The sequence below is a fragment of the Biomphalaria glabrata genome, chromosome 11 (genome assembly GCF_947242115.1).
Source record: "Biomphalaria glabrata chromosome 11, xgBioGlab47.1, whole genome shotgun sequence".
Classification (NCBI taxonomy): domain Eukaryota; kingdom Metazoa; phylum Mollusca; class Gastropoda; family Planorbidae; genus Biomphalaria; species Biomphalaria glabrata.
Window position 1 is genome coordinate 18,320,105 of NC_074721.1, and position 20,818 is coordinate 18,340,922.

Sequence of the window (20,818 nt, forward strand, 5' to 3'; positions counted from 1 at the left end):
TAAAATGCCAGAAATTATGAATATTTAAAAAATGCAAACATTTCTCTAGTTTTTTAATCTTTGTTGTTTTGTAAAGATGAAGAAGTTTTAAAAACAAACCATGTGCTATTACAAAGAAGTGTACCATTTATAAAAGATTAAACTTTCCCATTAGCATAATGGATTTGTAAAAAAAAAGTTATATCTCTTTCAGACCTTGCGATGCAGCTATGTGGCAGATGATGTAAAGTTCATCTGTTTTTGTGGCCCAGGGTTAACAAGGGTGTCATGTGTCCAGCACAATGACCAACTGTCTTTATTTTTCCCCAACTAATGTCAGGTTCCCATTAGAGCTGGGTGAATTCAGAGATGCCATAAAGATCCCAAAATTAAAAATTTTAGTCTTACAAAGATTTGAACTGGAGACCCCCAAGGGCTTTATCACTCAGCCACTTTGCCTTTATAATACAAATTAAGTGATTTAGACATTATGCATACATACAATATAATGAAGATTTTATATTGAATTAACAAAAATGTCTTCATAGCTTAACAATATATTGATAGTACTTTAACAATATATTGATAGTACTTTAACAATATATTGATAGTACTTTAACAATATATTGATAGTACTTTTAACAATGTATTGATAGTAATTTAGCAATATATTGATAGTACTTTAACAATATATTGATAGTAATTTAACAATATATTGATAGCACTTTACATTATATTGATAGTACCTGAAAAGATTTTTTTTGCTTTCAGAAAGTAATCCTCCTACAGTTAGTATCAGCAAGGATAACTTAAGTTTTAAGGAACGTTGGTTAGTCAATCAAGGGAGGACAGCTATTTTGAAATTAATTGCTACAGACAAAGATAATGATGCCATTACATTTGAAATTGTAGACAATGTTGTTGGTGTCAGCATCAACCAAACTGGTCATATTCAATACCTTCCAAATGTTTCTCTTCCAATTATGTTAAGGTACAGTTCATTTTAATAAATAAGGCTAAATACATATAACTGAAGAGTTCAATATGTGAAGTATGTTATAAACCTTTTATTCAAAAAGAACTAAACATCAAATTTATTATAGATTAAGCAAGCTAAAACATGTTATAATTTCAAATTTAGAATTATATTGTAAACTTGACAAATAAGGTTTATACATTTTTTATTTTAAACTACTGTTCAATTCATAAAGTCCAATATATAGTGTTCCAAAGTATTTAAAACATTTTCATATATCCATAGTTTTGATTGGCTTTAATTCAAAACTAAATTCTTTTATTTAAAAAGGATGTCATAGTTATTAAACATGAAAACATGCTAAAAAGTTTGTTTCTTCTTTATATAATTAGGGTAAGAGTCTATGATGCTAAGGGAAGCTACTCGCCATATTTATACATACCCATAACAATCTGCCCATCATGCAATGGAAAAGGTGTTTGTAATGAAGAAACTTCTATCTTGGAAGAATATGAAAATGGCTGGTTTCAAATTCAACCATGTCACTGTTTCCCAGCATTTACAGGTAAATTTAAAACATGTGTTTAATTGAAAGGAACATTTGATTCTTACTAAAAATAAATTATTTTGTATAAGCCTATGAAACCTTTGAAACAAATATACTTTGATTTTACCAAGTTCATTGCTCAAATAATATTTACAATTTTCCTGTAATGTAATACATTTATGAGGCTTTATAAGGGGAAAATATATAAATTCCAGGGCTAATCAGAATTTTAGATAAAAACAATTAGACTAGATAACAAAGTCTATTTACACATATTTTATAATTTACTTTCTTTAACAAATTATTGACACCATTTTTTTAATAGGTAAAAATTGTGAGTCTGAGTTAAACGGATGTGAGTTGGATCCATGTTTTAAAGGACAAACATGTACAGACCTGACAGCCTTACAGCAAGGAAACAGTTCTGTGGGATATAAATGTGGTCCTTGTCCTATGGGCTATGTGGAGAGGATGGAAACATGTTTTGGTGAGTAACCTAAAAATTGATCATGGTTTTACAAAGCTTATATCAACTTACTCTGTCTGTCTGTCTGTGTGTCTGGCCAAAAGTTTGTACACGTTATTTCTCCGACACCCAATCTTGGATCAAACACAATTATTTCTTTAACTTGACAACTCAAGAATCAATAAAAAACAACCAATTGATTAATTAACTAGTGGTAATAAATTACTTTGTTTGGTATCTCCAACAAGGGAAACAAATAGTTCTTAACTGAAGTGACGGTATAAGCTGAATTAGTTCCCTTTATATTAGGCTGCCGTCTAAGGCTTAGTGAACAGAAACATGAAATAGAAACAATAAATAACTATACAATCTTCTATGTTAGTAAACTCTGTGCTATCAGAGTGATTACCGAGTTGGCTTGAGAAGCCTGAGAAGGTTTTAGCCCACAAGTTCAAATTCAATAGATTCCCTTTTTTTTAAATGCATTTAAAAAGTGATGACCCTAATACCTGGTTCTTTCTCCCCCTCCCCCTTTCCTACTGACCCAGACAAGTGATAGAATCATAGCATATTGAGAAAGCTAAAAGCATAAAATTGCCCTAAACAAAAACAATTGGTAAAAAAAATATTTCTTATTGCACTTATTTTTTATTGTTAGTCTAGATCTAATACAAATTTAATTACATGACTGATCCAAATTAATTGATATACATTAATGTGAGCTTGTTTGTTTTTTTTAAGTTGTTTTTTTTTAATTGCTTATTTAAATGGTTCAATTTTGTTGCATATATTTACTCAAATGTTTTGATTACTTCAGATATTGATGAGTGTAAAGCTTCTAGTCCTTGTCAATACACATGTACCAACACAGAAGGATCTTACATGTGTAGTTGCCCAGTAGGATATAGACTTGATGCTTCAGATAAAAATTCATGCAAAGGTAAACAAAAAAAATCATTTTTATCATAGATGAATTTTATTTGTTCAAGATGTACAGAAAAAAAAGTTCTAATTGTATTTGATGATGTAATGTTTCTCCCCCACTTAGATGTCAATGAGTGTGAAGAGAGAACATCCAAATGTGAACAAAAGTGCATCAACAACATGGGCAATTACTCCTGTTCATGTTATTCAGGATACAACTTAGATAGCAATGGATTTAGTTGTACTTTAGGTATGCTAATATTATTTATCCTAACATACCTGGCTTTGCCTGGGCTAATTTTGAAAGAAAAATCAAAGATTATAAAAATCTGTTTATATTATATCTTTGGATAGATTTTTAGGCAAAGTGAACTCAAATAAAAAGTTTTATAAGCCATCATGCATTTAACAAATGCTTCTCGTTTCAGCTTATCCAAAACTTTTATTTTGTTGTTAATTAGTGACAATTAATAATGTACTTGAATATTTGAGAAATTATTACACAATGTTTTAAATCACATTTTATAATTAAGGTGAACATAATAGTACAGAGAGGGTTTCCTTGATCCAATTGAGATAGAGTTTGGTAAATTTAGGGTTCTGTTACAGAAGTTCAAGGAATTTTCATTCCAGATTACTTTATATTTTTAGATTTTGTGCTAGAAAAGGAGCTAAACTTAAATAATGAAAATATTTTTCAGATTTAGCAGACTATAAAACCTCAATTTAATTAAAATTTATCTTGAAAAAAAAATGCATAGATTTAGAAGGCAACTTCTTTTCTTCATTAGCTATTTTTTAGCCAATGAAATGGGGGATATTTTTATCTAGCTTTGAGTGGAAATAGTGTTGGGATTAGCTTTCAGATTTTTAAAAATATACATTTAATGCTATAAGAATGGAAAGTTAGGGCCTCACTTGATGGCATATCTGCACCCTCTTTCCAAAGTCATAAAAAGTATTTATTACAAGTTTTATAAAGTTTGGTCAAAGAGTTTTTGTTTTGTTTAAACAGTTTGTAGGTATTTTATGGACTAGATTGAGCCTACATAAACCCTCACTGATGGAGCTCTTTTTAATGTACTATATGTTTAGCCAGCTGCCACTTATTTAAATCACCCTGGTTGGCTACAGGATTTTAACATACCATAACTATATGGCCTCTGCAATGATAAGAAATATTCATGCCAAATTCCATGTGTTTTCTATACTTGACGTATAGGGGTCTTATAAATTTCTTTATTTAGGCCAATTTGATAATACTCTAAATTAATAATCCTGAACTCAACATCTGCTTTGTATGTGATTATATTTGTCATTTGTCTGTTAAATTCTTGTTCGCTAAATGCAAACAAAAAAAGTTACCAATGAATAATTACTTTCAGCAATTTTGCAAGGATTGGACCAGTCTGCATAGACCAAACTGTAGTATTAATATAAGTGGTACTGAAGTATAGTAAAGCACATTCACATTTTGTTCTTATGCCTTATTATAATATTAACAGATCCCAGCAAACAAACAATGTGCTACCAGTGTCAGCAAGTTTGTCAAGTGACAGGAAGTAGTCAGGTCAACTGTAGCTGCAGAACTGGTTATGAAGTGGATCCTAAAGATACAACCAACTGTAAAGGTGACACCTTTAAGCTTTTTATTGTTACATATATAAATTCTCTTTACATACATTTGTATAAAACTAGAAAGCACACTGTAAGTATATCTGAAGCACACTGTAAGTATATATGAATCATTTCATTTTTCAATAATAATATTGACACGGAATTGTTACTGTTATAGTAGTTATGCTGAGGTGGACAATTGTAAACAAACTGAATGTCCACTTTGTTAGCACCAATAAAATGATCTTATTTTATAAAAGTTAATTTCATACTAAATATGTTTGTCTTATGTAAACATCCTTAAAAAATAAAATGGTAGTGACAGGATACAAGCTTTTGCAGAAACTTGTTAAAAATATAAGAAATGTAAAAATATATTTTGATCTATTAGTCTGCTGTATTAAAATGACTTATATTCTTAACAGACGTTGATGAGTGTCAAACTGGCAACAAACCGTGCAGTCAAAAGTGTATAAATACTTTGGGTGCCTATCAGTGTTCATGCTATTCTGGGTTTAAATTGGCTAAAGATCAATTGTCTTGTGAAGGTAAACTTTATTTATTTATTTTTTTATAATTTTTACATAATTTTTTTTTTTACTAAAGCAATATTTCTTTTTAGCATTTCAAGGAAAATCATAGAATAAGGGAAAAAAAGAATCTAAAAAATTTAACAAATTTTGGTTGTATGCCAAAGTTAGTTTTAAACTTAATTAAATTTCCACTTTATGAAAGAGCTACTGGGTATTGAGTTAGCCTTCAAACAATGAAAGGTATTAAACTATGGCTAATTTTAAATTACTTTGACCATTTATTATACCAAGCTTAACTGCTCCAAAGTTGGAGTAAATAAACTATCAGTAGCACATTACTTTAATGTAGTATATTAATGAAACTAAAACATATTTTAGCCTGCACCAGTCCTTACTTTGGAGAAAACTGTGCTAATGTATGTCAGTGCAACAATCACGGATCATGTGACCCAGTCAGAGGGTGTGTCTGTAACAAACAGTGGACAGGGGCCAACTGTGAGATTGATGTTAATGAATGTGCTCAGCCTAATTCATGTCCAACTGGCTATCTCTGTGAGAATACCATGGGATCCTACAAATGTTTGTGTCCTAGTGGATACAAGGAGGAAAATGGACAATGTAAAGGTAAAGCTCTTTTTTTTATAACTTATGTTTGTGATAATTATTTCTTTGTAATTCTTTTACAAATACATTAAAGTGTATTATTAATATCAGTATATTCAACAAATATGAGTACATAACCTTTGTGAGTTAGGTGTGGATGTATAAAGCAAAGTAAAATTACCTCTTTTGAAGTTTGAATGTTTTTTTTCTTCAGACATAAATGAATGTTTAATTGAAAGCTTAAATCTGTGCTTATATAAAACTGGATGTCTTAATACTAATGGAAGCCATATATGCACATGTCAGTCAGGATTTAAGTTAGGTGATGATGGACGAACATGTACAGGTAAGTTGATCATAAATATCTTACATAAATACCATAATATGTGTAGTAATGAAATGCTGTTTCCTAGTTTATGAGTATTTATTTTCTCGCTCATCTTTCTTTTGCAGCCATCTTCTAATAGACACTCTCAATGTTTAAGTTTTTATTGTTCTTTCAGCTGAATGCAGTTCAGGAACATGGGGTGGAGATTGTTCTCTTTATTGTTCCTGTGGAACAGGGGCAGATCACTGTGATCCTAAAACTGGTTGTGTCTGCAAAAATGGCTTTACAGGTTAGATAGGATTCATTCAAAATATTAACAAGTATACAAAATTATAATTTTAATCATGCTGCATTAATCTTCTACCTTATTTTGTTTTCAGGTAACTATTGTGATCAGGACATAGATGAATGTCAGAGTGGTCTACTTAAGTGTGCAAGCAAAGAGAAATGTATTAACTTGCAGGGCTCAGCAACCTGTGCTTGTCTAGATGGTTATAATAAAATCAATGGCACATGTCAAGGTAAAAATTTAAAAAAAAAATTACTTTGCAATTTTAATTATAGGTTATTATAGTTATTGTTAATTTTTATTTATCTTAAAGATCATAAAGTGTAGAGTTCACTAATTTCTCTGGACAAAATGTTAATAAGAACATTATTTACTCACTAGTAATAGACACATCTTATTATGTTTCAACAGATATCAATGAATGCAGTAGTACAAAGTCCAACAACTGTTCCCAAGTTTGTACAAACTTAGAAAGTAGTTTCATCTGTTCATGCTATCCTGGTTATTTTTTCAACACACTTACCCATAGCTGTACAGGTTTGTCTTCTATCTTTTAAGATATCATGTTGAAAGAATATTTTTTCTACTTTCTAGTGCAAAATTCAGAACTTCTGTTTTGTGTTTTTAATTTTATTAAAATTGACTGAATTACAAATTCTATATGTCATTCAAATCAGAATATCTTTTACTACTAAATTATTTACTTAGTAATAGAGAAGTCAGTAACAATGTCTGCAAATCAATTTAAAATTTAAAAAATATAATCCTAGAAAAAGTTGAAGAAAATGCAAAGCTTTTAACAGTTTGTTAGGAAAGTAAATGTACATTAAAAAGAAAAATATCTTACAATAGTGAATTGTTTTTCTTAACTATTAAAAGAAATTCTTATATTAAGGCATATATCTTTATTTAAAAAACTCAATATTCCTTTGTTTTATTAACTGTCTAGATGTCAATGAATGTACACTTGGCATAGCACAGTGTGAAGGTGCTTGTATCAATACTGATGGAAGTTATAGGTGTGCATGCCCAGCTAGCCAATTTCTACAGTATGATGGAGTCACATGTGGAGGTACTTTTCTCTAGTCAATATCAATCTTAGAAATAATAATGCTAAAAAGTAAAAAAAACTTATAAAGTTTTTCTATGACATTTAATATTTCAGTGACTACTCCTTGTGTAACAAAGAAAGACTGCAGTTATCTTTGTGGTTTGTTAAGTGGTAAGGAACAGTGTTTATGCCCTAGAGGCTCTGCTATTGCAGCTGATGGTATTCAATGTAATGGTATGTAAAGTTTTTTAAATTTTGGAGTTTTATATCAACTCTTTTCTTTTTTTTTTTTTTGCTAATTTTTTTCTTAGTGTAATTTTGAAATCTCAAATCCAGATTTTATATACAAACACTTAGCAAAGTTAACTATCTAAAAACCAGATTTTAAACACAAACAGTTAACAAAGTTAACTCGCTAGTGGTCTAAAATGTTTTAATTCAAGCATTTTGATAGACTAACAAATCTATTTACACAGTTTCAAATGTTTAATATTTGAAATTAAGAAGCACAAATATTTAGCATAAGAAGTTTATATTATTTGACTCTTCATTGTGATGTTGGATCAAACGATAAGACAGACTAATAGTAAAAAAACAAGTATGATGGAAATTTTTCAACTAAGAAAACTATAAGGTCAAGTTATTGGAATTTGTTTAAAGTTTAAATTTGACTAGAAATTTAGATATAGGTCTAGGTCCAATATTGGTTTTGAAAGGACTCACGTTTTTAAAAGGACTATCAAATTCAGGACTTTCCCAATATAAGGCTTTATTGATTCACATGTTTAAAATTAATGTTTGGTAAAATTTTGTGCATCGTCCTCTAAGTCTAGAGTGTACTAGATCCAGACATTCACTTAACATGATTCTTTCTCTACAAGAAGGGGAGAGGGGAGGAGGTAAAAAATGCTCTAATGTTTTTTAATCTAACAATCATTAATTTTCAAGAGAAAAACAATTGCTCTATAAGTGGAAATCATTGTATCATTTTTCTTATTCTTTTTTGGTATAATCTTGTTTTCATGTATATTATCACTTTTGCTAGACCTTGACCTTTGTGCATCCAGCCCTTGTAACTCTGGCTGTATGGAAACAAAACAAAACACTAGTTTTGAATGTCTTTGTCCAGCTGGTCAAATCTTAGCTGCTGATGGTTTCACTTGTAGTGGTAAGTAGTTATCAGACATTCTTGAAGTTCTTCAGTTTTTGGTAATGACTTCTCTAAGTGGATGTTAATAGACATTATTTAGTTGTTTAATTTTGGTAATAACTTCTCTAAATGGATGTTAACAAACTTGCTGACCATTTCTAGACTGTGTTGAAGGTAGATGGGGTTTGTCCTGTAATCAAAGCTGTAACTGTGTAGCCATCAACACCAAACATTGTGACCAAGTCTCTGGAAGATGCCAGTGCAAGGCTGGATGGACTGGTCCACTTTGTGACCAAGATGTGGATGAGTGTCAAAACTTAGCAATTTGTCCAACACACACACACTGTAAAAACACAGATGGTGGCTATATGTGTGTATGTGATGATGGTTATATTGTTAAGAAAAAAGATGCTACCTGTGAAGGTAATAATGAAAATAGATTTTAGATAGCATTTGATATCTCACAGTAATCTAACCCTGAATAGCTTCTAATTTCTTGTAGTTTGATAGAGTTAGAGGGTCTTTATTGCAACCACAAAATTCTTAAACAATGTAATTATTAACAAATTAAAATGACATATTTTTCTACATTTTATCCTTTTTAGTACTTTTAAATGTTTTTTCCCCTCATGAAACCACTTTCAAACAATAGTTTTATTATTAAAATTAAAAAAATAATAATTTAAAACTGTTTAAAACAGCACAACATTGTTAGTTGATGTGTTAGCTTATTTGAAATTTGTACTGTGGCTATGAATATTTTCATGTATAGAAATAATTGCTAAGAATGTTTTATGTAGGGGGGCATGGTGGCTAAGTGGTAAAGTGCTTGATTTCCAAACTGAGGGATCCCAGGTTTAAATCTTGGGGAAGACTAGGATTTTTAACTTCGGGATTTTTAGGGCGCCTTTGAACATGAATTGCAAGATAACATTGCATTGACTTAATATTTAATGTTAAAAAATTTTGGACACTCATTTGCCCCCCCCCCTCTCCTTTTTCAAGGGGGGTTTTCAAATTTGGAACCCGCTCCCCCCCTCACCCAAGCTACACAACTGACTGACACATTACTTATGGTTTACAGAATGTGATGAAGGTTACTTTGGTCCTTCCTGCACTAGAAAGTGTAGCTGTGGAACAAACTTCTATTGTAATAAAACTACAGGTTCATGTTACTGTAAGAAAGGTTGGAAGGGAACCAACTGTGATATTGACATCAATGAATGTGAACTTGGAACACACAGTTGCGATTTAAGCAAAGAGACATGTCTCAATACACAGGGAAGCTATCAGTGTTCATGCAATGACGGTTTTTACAAGAGTTGCAATTCCTGTCATTGTAAAGGTAATCTAGGTGTTTAAATATTCACATCAAAAGGAAAAACTCTATTGTGTAGCATTTGTATATATATTAGTGTTTATATCACTGCAAATCCAGTTATGACAGGCATATTTTTCCACGTCTGATGCAGAGAAAACAAATGTCCACTGAGGTTTTTTTTTTTACATTTTCTTTATCTCTTCTACACATGTCTTCCATAAGGACTTTTCTTTGGTCTCAAATAGTGGCCTTCATGATAGTGCTCCAACTGTCTCTTTTAATTTTAAGAGTTTCATACTATTTTATTTAAATGATTTTAATTATATCATAAAATAAATTTGGCTAGTTTAATTACATTTTTTATTCTTGCATTTTCAAAAGTACCGGTATTATAAATGGTGATTAAAAAAGGGTATCTTGTCTTTTTTACTAATTCTATTTCAAATTAAAGTCTCTCTATAACTGTTCATTGCTTTCAGTAAAAAAAATATACAATCATATAAGTTATAATTTACTATTGTATTTTTGCGTATATACCCTACATATGCATATACCCCCCACTAATTACAAAGAAGTAAAAACAAAATTGTATAACTGACACACTTATATACCCTGCTTGTTCAAATCAGGACTTGCGTAAACTACCAGTATATAAAGTACTTTCATTGGTCATATTTGTTTTCTTGATGTTTAGAATGAGATGTTGATAAAACTTTCCAATGTACATTTCACAACCACACAGCTAACCTTAGGAGATTTAAAGACCCACCAGTATGTCCATAGTTTCCATTTTGCTTTGTTTATAAGTAAAATCAATTTTGTAAGCCCTGCAATTTTTTTATACCCCTCTCAGCTTGTATAACCCTCATATTATTTGCTAAAAAAATACAGTAAGTAAGAAATAACAATTTTTTAATTACTGTTGACTTGAGAATTGTTAAATGTAAATATTTTTAGAACAATATTCTGAAATTTCAAGCAGTTAATAATATTTTTTCTCAGAATTTTCTCATTACTATGTCAATGTGACATTGGACATGAGTGTTGGTGAAAAAAAACTGGATGATAAAAACAGTGATGACTATAAACAGCTACAGGCAGCTATTGAAACCCAGGTAGAAGATGTCATCTTTTTAGCTATTTTATGTAGTTTTTGCACAGATTATGTGTTTTTTAAGTGTTGGCAGTAGTTACTGTTTAACCAAACAAAAATAATAATTTAAAACATTTATTTTTAGCTGACAAATAAATTAAAGGACTCAAAACTCTCCATTTACTCAGTAACTGTAAATAATTTAAGGTAATCTTTTTGCTTTTTTCAGTAATTTAATTTTTTTTTTATTTTATTATGACTTTTTGTATTTTTTTTAAATTTAATTACTGTTTTATTTTTTATTTTGGCTTTTAGTTTAAACTATTTCAGGTCAAAAGAATAAGAAATCTGGAATGATATGTTAGGACACAAAATAAAGGGCTACTAAGGGTTGCAAGCTCCAACTATAATTATGTGGCTAAAGAAATTTACATGATTAAGTTGAAGACTCAAAATTTTCTTTTGGTATATCCATTTTTTTTAGTAGTGTCTTCTAACTTCAACTTGAATTTTTTATTTTCTATATTTATTTAGAAAAGGCAGTTTAATATCAGATATAACCATCCTGATTAGTGCAGAAGATCAAGAAACAGCTTTGAAGAACTCTTTACATGATCTTTATGTAGACTATTTTGTACTGGACAATGCAGATGTGAAGGTCATCATGATTTATTTTAATGGTGTCACAAGTGAGTAGCTTTTTTTTTTAAATCCAGAAAGTAAAATGAAAAATAATTTTCAACTTATCATAAGACCCTTGACTGTCACACAGTGTTGGCATGGTTCTTCTAATTCTAGAATTTTTAAAGACATATTTTTTTTCTTGTGTATTACTATTATTTTTCAAATCAAATACACCATTCAATAAGAGTCTGAACTAATTTAATTATTTGTCTAACATTAATTCAAAGCTTGAGATATCTGGTCTGGCAACCAATTATTTATATGCACAGCAATAAAATAATACACAATCTTCATTAATGTTATATTATGTTTGGATTTGTTATTGAATTTTTTATTTTATGTTACTGTTGTTTATGTGTTTGCATTCTTTGTCTTTCATTTATGTTTGAAAAATACAGAAAGTTAAGTAAGCAATCTCTTCTAAAGAAATAAATGTTCTATTTCAATGCTATAAAGTGGAATATGCTAAACTTGAAGTGGTAGGGAACATGGAGTTACTTCGAATTAAAAAAATTATATTTGAACAGGGTAAAGAATTAACTGAATACTGTGGACAATCACTTCCTTTGGTTCATTTAAGTCAGATAAGAAAAAGGCAATGAAGTTAATTAAAATGAAGCAAAACTTCCATATATGTGAATTCAAGTTATTTGGATTCCACTGTAATATAGCATCTTTTTTTGCGTGACTATTCTGACCTTTACAAATTTGATTTCACTTCCAAATATTTCCTGTTTAACGTTTCTCGCATTTTGCTTTACAGGTAAGCTAGAACTATATTTTTGTCAAAGTTTATTTAACATTTTGTTTCTCTTTTTATTATGTGTAATATTTATTTAAAGAATCATCTGAAATTTTGGCAAAAACTTAACTATTCCAAAAACAGTAAGTGTCTGAGAGAAAGTGACAAAAGTATGTATAATGGAGCGAAGATCATTAAATATTAAATGATTTCCCAATTTTCATAATCTTTTAACAATTGTATAACTTAAAGCCAAATGTACTTTCTATTTGTGTTACCATAGCCATATTTATACAGCACTTTAGCTACACATTGAAGGGGTTTCTACTGAATTATATATTTTTTATAATGAAAATGTTGATTATGTCTGAACCCGGGAAGAGAAGTAAATAATCAATTCACTGTTCTCTCTAGTTGAAGCACACAGCTGTATGGTTAGAGAAATGATAAGTCCATGTCTTGAGTCTGAAGAATGTCACATGGAAAATGATGTTGCTGTGTGTCGGTATGTTTAAGCTTCAAATGAATGTGCAGTTAACATTTTACTTCTTAAGACTAAAGTTAACAATATCAATCATATTATAAACATATTTGTAATTTTACTATTTAGTAAGAAATATAGTCAGGGATAAAAAAACTAATGTATTTTTGAATTATTTTTTTTTATGTAGAACAAATGTTTCCTGAAAAGCATTTTGAACTCTGAATAACTCTGAATAAGTTGAAACAAATGTTATAAAATATAAATTTTCTGAATTTTTACTCTCATAGGCCTAAGCATCTTTTACATCCTTTTACATTTTTGCATAAAATGTCAGTTTACGATGGCAATAAGAATCTCTAATTTAATAAAACAAAATAATTTAAATGTTTTTAGGCCTTATACTAAGTCTCATTTCTTCATGATATTCCAACACATTATATGTATGTTACGAATCTCGCTATCCAGGCTCTCTGCAAACCGCACCAGACACCACCAACTTAAAGAACTTGACAACTCTGGGCTTAGTAATAGTTTAATGTCAATAAATAACAGCCAATACTGTACGATTGGCAGCACGTAACAAAAGACTGTACAAATATCTCTCCGCCGTATCAACTCTTGCACTGGTCTCTCTCTGTCTCGCCTCTGACTTGTACTGAGCCGTTGTAACGAACTGTAGATCGGGAAGTTGTGACTCACTGGTCTCTGATACCTTCGCTCTTTATATAGGGTCCCTGCTGGCCTTCTAGAACCGGACAGAACGTCGCTCGACCATTCTGGGTGGTCTACGTCCCTCGTGACACTCTTGAGCTCTGTTCACGACGTCGATCCTTCCCGAACCATCATGTTGATACTCGTCTCGGCCGATCGTCGTAACTCGTCACGGTTGACCGCTCGTCTAGCGCTGGCCTGGGGCGATTTGCGTCGGCTGACTACACACCACTACCCCCATCTGTGCCGCCACCAGGTTTATAACACTGCCCCCTCCTTAGATCTGTCCGTCCCGGGCAGATCCAGCTTCACCATAGTACTTGTTGAGTCTGTCGATGTGGACGACCTTCAGTTTCGACCTTTGGCTCTTCTGTATTCGATACACAACATCGTTGATTCTTTTTATCACTCGGTAGGGTCCTTCCCAGTCTTTTTGAAGCTTTGGGGACTTGCCTTTTCGTCTTTGTGGGTTGTACAGCCAAACTAGATCGTTTTCATGAAACCCAGCGGCATTGGCCCGTTTGTCGTACCTTGTCTTCATCTGGTCACTGTTGATCTTGATGTTCCTGCGGGCAAGAGCGTGAGTTTTCTCCATCCGTTTTCGGAGATTTGCGATATAGTCTGTTGAAGAGGCTGGCACATTTCCCGGGATCCCGAATAGCAAGTCACATGGTAGTTGCAGCTCTCGGCCGAACAACATCTTTGCTGGAGTGTAACCAGTGGTGCTGTGAATCGATACTCTATATGCCATGAGGAACATTGGGATATAGGTGTCCCAGTCCTCTTGGCGATCATCGACGACTTTCGACAGGTGTTGTTCCAGTGTTCGGTTAAACCGTTCTACCATCCCGTCTGACTGGGGGTGAAGAGGGGTTGTGCGTGTCTTCTCGATGCCGAGTACCTGGCACATCTCTTGGAAGATCTTGGATTCGAAGTTTCGGCCCTGGTCGGAGTGTAACTCTATGGGAGCACCGAATCGGCTGATCCAATTTTCTACAAGTGTTTCCGCTATGGTGGTGGCTTCTTGGTTTGGTATCGCATACGCCTCAGGCCACTTAGTAAAATAGTCGATCGCCACTAGAACGTACTTGTTTCCTCTCTGGGACTCAGGAAACGGTCCGGCTACATCAATCGCTATTCTTTCGAAGGGATTACCGACGTTGTATTGCTGCATACGTCCCCTCGTCCTCCTGTGCGGACCCTTCGCTGCTGCACACGCGACGCACCTTCGGCACCATTCTTCTACATCATCCCGGTAGCCGAACCAGTAAAACCGCTGGCGTACTTTTTCAAAGGTCTTGTTGACACCTAAATGTGACCCACTAGAATTATTATGGATTTCTTGCAACACCTCGGCAACTCTCACTTTAGGCAGCAACAGCTGCAAGCGATTGCTTTCTCCATCTGCGGTTTCCCAGACCCTCTTGAGAACTCCGTTGTCAATTGTCAGTGAGTCCCATTGCGCCCAATATGCCTTGGTAGCAGCTCCTTTATCAGAAAGGTGATGCCATTCCTGTCTTTGTCCGTCTTCCTTCATAAGCAGAATGGGAGCCAGATCTTCATCTTTTAACTGGTCTTCTCGGATTCTTTCGTCGGACCATGATCCACAAGCTTGTACTCCAAGACGTAGGCAATCAATGATACCCCCCTTTTCTTCAACCTTGCTGCAGTGTTTACATTCCATTCTGCAAGGTCGTCGAGAAAGCGCGTCAGCATTCTGGTGAGTTTGTCCTTTTCGGTGCTGTGTCTCGAAGTCATAGGTTTGTAAACGTTCAATCCACCTGGCGACTTGTCCTTCAGGACTTTTAAATGACAACAGCCATTGAAGAGCAGCGTGATCTGTCCTACGGATGAATTTTTGCCCATATAAGTATTTGTGGAAATGTTGTATGACATCCACAACTGCCAGTAGCTCACGTCTTGTGACACAGTAGTTTCTCTCGGCTTTGGACAATCTCCGACTAAAGTAAGATATGACTCTCTCAGTTCCATCTATCTTTTGGGATAAGACAGCGCCTATTCCAGTACTGCTCGCATCGGTGTCAAGTATGAATGTCTCGCCTGGTATCGGGTAGGCCAGAATGGGTGATGAAACAAGAGCCTTTTTAAGTCGCTCAAAGGCCTCCTGACATTCCGTTGTCCAAATAAACGGCCGCTTCGGTTCTGTCAATTGATGAAGGGCGCTACAGAGGCTAGAGAAGTTTGGTACGAAACGTCTGTAGTACGTGCAGAGTCCAAGAAAGCTTCTTAACTCCTGGATATTAGCGGGGATCGGCCATTCATTTACGGCTTCAACTTTATCCGGGTCTGTGCTGACTCCTTCCTTCGACACGATGTGCCCAAGGTACTTGACGCTCCTTCTGAACAAGGAGCACTTCTTTGGATTCAATTTCATTCCAGCGTTTCTGATTCTTGCGAATACTTCCTTCAGGTTTGCGATATGTTCCTCGAAGGTTCTGCCTATGACGATAATGTCATCTAAGTAGACAAGACACGTGGTCCAGTTGAGTCCTCTTAACACATGCTCCATTAGTCTTTCAAAGGTGGCTGGGGCGTTGCAGAGTCCAAAAGGCATCACGGTAAATTGCCAGAGACCATTACCAGCAGAAAAGGCCGTTTTATCTCTGTCCTCGGGGTGTAGTCCTACTTGCCAGTAACCGCTCTTCAGGTCAAGGGTGGAAAAGATCTGTGACCCAGCAAGTGTGTCTAATGTGTCGTCAATCCTAGGAAGCGGGTAGCTGTCCTTGTGTGTGGCGTCATTTAATAATCTATAGTCGACACAAAATCTCGTGGATCCATCTTTCTTCTTTACCAAGACGATGGGTGAACACCATGGACTGTTGGATGGTTCAACAACCCCTTGCTGCCTCATTCGTTCTATGATGTCCATAGCTTCTTGGTGTTTTGCTAGCGGCAGGCGACGTGGTTGCTGTCGTATAGGCCTAGTGTTTCCTGTGTCTATTCGATGCTGGATTAGATTTGTCCGCCCAAAGTCCATTTCATCAGATGGCAATATGTCAGAAAACTCTCTGATGAATTGCTCTGCTTTGGTGTACTGTTCTTTCGACAGTATCGTTTTGACTTCTGTCAGAAATTTAGTAACCTGCGGTTCACTGGACTCGAGTCTTTCGACGGGGTTGTCACTGCTACAGTTTCTTATCATCTCAAGAGCATGGCAACCAGCGATGGTGCTACCTTTCCGAAAGTGTTTCTCTACTGTACCGAGGTTCATAATTCTCACTGGTACCATTAGGTCTTTCCCAATCGTGACTAGTGCCTTTCCTACTGCTATCCCGTTGGGGTTGGTGTCCAAGCTTTCTACCAGCGCTGTTCCTGTCGTGGGATAGCCGTCCTCAATTTTCCCCCAAATGATCATTTCAGACTTGGCAGGCAAGGTTGTATTTTCTACCAACTTAATCCTTCTGACTCGGCCATCTTCTTCATTCTCGTCGCCAAGCAAGGGTACTTCGAGGTCTCCACATTGTAAAGTGCCTCCGCCGATATTTAAGGAAAAGCCATATTTCAGCATGAAGTCGAGCCCTATTATGCAGTCATCTGTGACGTCAGCAATCAGGAATTCGTGTTCGAATGACTGATTCCCGATCTCGACTGTTGTGTCGATCAGGCCTTTTATGGGCATCAGTTCTCCACTGGCTGTTTTCAACGAGTAGGCTCTAACTGGCGTTTTCTTGCTACTGTCCACTTTATCCGTCCGGATGACTGATCGTGAGGCACCAGTATCTAGGAGGAAGTGATAGTTTTGACATCCGATTTTTCCGATGACTTTCAGACTCTTACTCTGTCCTAGCACGGCGACCGGGATGATGGTTGTAGGGGCTCTCATTCTCTGTGTCGCCGGGTTCCGCCCCTTGAAGCCGGCGCGTGCTAGTTTCCCTGGTAGCCCTGGGAACTTGGTCGTGCATACCTTTCTGATCTGCGATGGGTTCCAGCTTGTGGAAATCTTCTAGTGCAGCTTCTTTGTATATGACCGAGTTCACCACAATTCCAGCACCGTACAGGAGCCCTAGGTTGATGTTCTGGTATCTGGTTTGTTTGTCGTTCATCTAGTGCCTCTGTCACCCTTCTCACAAGTTGTGCGAATTCTTCCTCTTTGACTTCCAACTTTCGGCCTTGATGAACGCTCCCAGATGCGTCTTTAGCGGCTTCATATGAGAGAGCGTATACGAGGGCTTCACTGGCCTTACGTTTACCACTAACTCTGGTGGCTTTCTTTAACTCGGGGTCTCGAAGTGCATCAATGAAGGCGTCTGTGATAATGACCTCCAGAAAATCTTGTGCGGCTGTTGGGTAGGCTAGATGTGCGAGGCGTTCGATGTCTGTCTCTAGCTCCTGTAGTGTTTCATCGGGGCGCTGTTGTCTGGTCTTTAGTTGCACACGATATACTTCTTGGAGATGTTCATCCCCGTATCGGAGTTCCATAGCCTGGACAAGGGCGGCGAAGTCTTGCTGGTTCGGTAGAGACTGTAGCAATTCGGAGGCTTTTCCTCTTAGGGATAACACAAGGGCTGTTGCTTTCTCCTCCTCACTGTTCCATTTGTTAACTTTGGCTGCTGCGTCAAATTGCTTCTTGTATACTGACCAGGACACGGAACCATCAAATACTTCAGGTACAAATGACGTCATATCTGCTTCTGGTACATTTGTGTGCTTGCGTTGGACTTGTATCTTCATTTCGTCGATGGCCTTCTCTACTGCGTCGACCCTCTGATTCATCTGCTCGTCAATGCTGGTGATTCTCTCCTCCACAGCATGTATGCGTTGGTTCATTGCCAATAACTCCGTTTTGATTCCCGAGTCCATGGCGTCTATCTTGTAATTGGTGTTTTCTAGCCCCGAGTTCATAGCTGCCATCTGCTCCTGTTTGCTACTGGCGATTTGTCCCTGCGTAGCTGCCATCTGTCCCTGCATAGCTGCCATCTGTTCCTGTATGGTACTGGTGATCTGTTGCTGCATTCTACTGGTGAGCTGTTCCAGCAAGTCCGGTTCGACTTCAAAAAGGTATGTGTCCGGATCTTCTTTTTCCTTCACCAGTTCTTCCCGAAGGCGTGCTTGTAAGGTTTCTTTGTTGCCGCTTGTCTTCAGATCTCGACCACGGAGCTCTTCCTTCAGTTCCTTAACAAGGAGTTGGTCTAACGTCCTTGTAGTAGCCATTGCAGATCCGATCCTACTTCTGACACCAGTTGTTACGAATCTCGCTATCCAGGCTCTCTGCAAACCGCACCAGACACCACCAACTTAAAGAACTTGACAACTCTGGGCTTAGTAATAGTTTAATGTCAATAAATAACAGCCAATACTGTACGATTGGCAGCACGTAACAAAAGACTGTACAAATATCTCTCCGCCGTATCAACTCTTGCACTGGTCTGTCTCGCCTCTGACTTGTACTGAGCCGTTGTAACGAACTGTAGATCGGGAAGTTGTGACTCACTGGTCTCTGATACCTTCGCTCTTTATATAGGGTCCCTGCTGGCCTTCTAGAACCGGACAGAACGTCGCTCGACCATTCTGGGTGGTCAGATGACTACATCCCTCGTGACACTCTTGAGCTCTGTTCACGACGTCGATCCTTCCCGAACCATCATGTTGATACTCGTCTCGGCCGATCGTCGTAACTCGTCACGGTTGACCGCTCATCTAGCGCTGGCCTGGGGCGATTTGCGTCGGCTGACTACACACCACTACCCCCATCTGTGCCGCCACCAGGTTTATAACAATATATATTTAAATATTTAACATGACTTAACATGCTAAATTAAATTATCAATTTAATTTTGATCATATAAATTTTGAGAAATTCCTTCAAAGAAAAGATAATTAGGTATAATCAAGTATATGTCTTTTATATTTTATTAACGTTTTTTTCAGGAAGTCCAAAAAAGAAACTGGTAAGATCTATTTCAAATTTTAGAAAGTGTAAAGTTGTGTGTGTGTGTTTGTTTTCCCATTTTCTTCAAAAATATTTGTTTTTATTTTTATTTTCGCTTATCACAAATCGAAGTCATTTTTTTCCCCTCTTCCAGATGAAATCAAATGGATCTTGGGTCTTGCCATTGGTATTCCATTATTTGTCTTGTTGGTCATAGTTATTGTTGTTGTCATTTTCTGCTGCTGCACTAAAAGGAAAGGTCACAAAAAGATAGAAAGCACAGAGTTGGAGAATATTCACAAACCTCGAAGGTAGGACATTCTTCTAAGCACCAGTAACGCGAGCTGATAAAACATAAAGTGTCATCACCATTTGGACAATTATTTTATAGTGTAGGAAATGAATAGTTTTAAATGTTGCATTCATATACCGTACTTATTAGATTTAAAAGAGTTACTGCTAAAAATATATTAATCAAAAAAGTTTTGTAGACATTTCCTAATTAGTGTATAAACCAAAATGTTTTCTTTGTTTGTAAATTAAGAGATTGATATTGCATACATTTGTTTTTACATTTTCTTAACTCACAGTGAACATAAAAAAGTTATTGAAAATCAGTACACAAATCCAAGCTTCATAAACCATGAGGAAGATAATGGCACCGGTAATATACATTTTTTTTAACTATTACAATTACCTTTATTAGCTAATTGCTAATGAAGAATCATTATTAGCTAATAATTGACACTTGAAAAAAACATGATATAATGGTTTATAACATATTAGAAGCTTTAAAGTTTCCATGTGCAAATGTTTTTTTTTGTTCTTTATGTATTAAACATGAACTATTAATTAAAATGTATGCCTTTTTTTTTTTAAATAGGAAAATAAACTTGATGACTACAAGAGAATAAAAGTTTTCCATCCAATGGATTTGACTCAGTATTCTTGGAGAGGAAGAATTACATAACAAAAACTTAGCCAGTTTGAATAGTTTCTAAATGTGAACTAGAATAGTACTTTTCATTTCAAATCTCTCTCTCTGATATAGTGTTTACTGTTAATAGAATGTTTAGATCTAAAATAAAAAGTGCATATAGGAAAACTTCCTTTCAGGTGTCTGGAAGAATCATTTTGGGGTTTCAGTTGTTTTGACCATTTTAGAAACAGTCATTGTGACATCAGGTGAATGCTGACCATTTAAAAAAAAAAAAAAGTCAGTATGTGACTTCATGCTCACATTTTAGAGCATTTTTAAGTAGAAAAAAAGATTTGTAATAAATGACCATTTAAATTTTTTTTTATGTAATCAATAATGAATGTGATGAATTTGTATTAAGATTAGTTAAAATTGTATCTATTATTTATATTTTTTGTTATAAAACACTTTGAGTCCTTTAAAAAAAAAAAAAATAAACTAAATAAAAATT

At 34.9% G+C, this 20,818-nt stretch overlaps 1 protein-coding gene across 1 annotated transcript in view; it reads left to right on the top strand.

The window, feature by feature from the left end:
* The window catches only part of LOC106058966 (uncharacterized), a 67,936-nt gene extending 47,118 nt beyond the window's left edge, over positions 1 to 20,818 (top strand). The window contains exons 29-53 of the mRNA XM_056004024.1: positions 751 to 970; positions 1,348 to 1,520; positions 1,828 to 1,989; positions 2,786 to 2,908; positions 3,017 to 3,142; positions 4,398 to 4,523; positions 4,935 to 5,057; positions 5,421 to 5,666; positions 5,860 to 5,991; positions 6,149 to 6,262; positions 6,354 to 6,494; positions 6,674 to 6,799; positions 7,212 to 7,334; positions 7,428 to 7,547; positions 8,359 to 8,481; positions 8,626 to 8,886; positions 9,548 to 9,808; positions 10,787 to 10,899; positions 11,023 to 11,084; positions 11,412 to 11,566; positions 12,718 to 12,808; positions 19,388 to 19,407; positions 19,543 to 19,699; positions 19,979 to 20,052; positions 20,272 to 20,818. Coding sequence (XP_055859999.1) covers positions 751 to 970; positions 1,348 to 1,520; positions 1,828 to 1,989; positions 2,786 to 2,908; positions 3,017 to 3,142; positions 4,398 to 4,523; positions 4,935 to 5,057; positions 5,421 to 5,666; positions 5,860 to 5,991; positions 6,149 to 6,262; positions 6,354 to 6,494; positions 6,674 to 6,799; positions 7,212 to 7,334; positions 7,428 to 7,547; positions 8,359 to 8,481; positions 8,626 to 8,886; positions 9,548 to 9,808; positions 10,787 to 10,899; positions 11,023 to 11,084; positions 11,412 to 11,566; positions 12,718 to 12,808; positions 19,388 to 19,407; positions 19,543 to 19,699; positions 19,979 to 20,052; positions 20,272 to 20,279 — 3,380 coding nt within the window. The 3' untranslated portion in view covers positions 20,280 to 20,818. The remainder of the gene's footprint in view (positions 1 to 750; positions 971 to 1,347; positions 1,521 to 1,827; positions 1,990 to 2,785; positions 2,909 to 3,016; positions 3,143 to 4,397; positions 4,524 to 4,934; positions 5,058 to 5,420; positions 5,667 to 5,859; positions 5,992 to 6,148; positions 6,263 to 6,353; positions 6,495 to 6,673; positions 6,800 to 7,211; positions 7,335 to 7,427; positions 7,548 to 8,358; positions 8,482 to 8,625; positions 8,887 to 9,547; positions 9,809 to 10,786; positions 10,900 to 11,022; positions 11,085 to 11,411; positions 11,567 to 12,717; positions 12,809 to 19,387; positions 19,408 to 19,542; positions 19,700 to 19,978; positions 20,053 to 20,271) is intronic.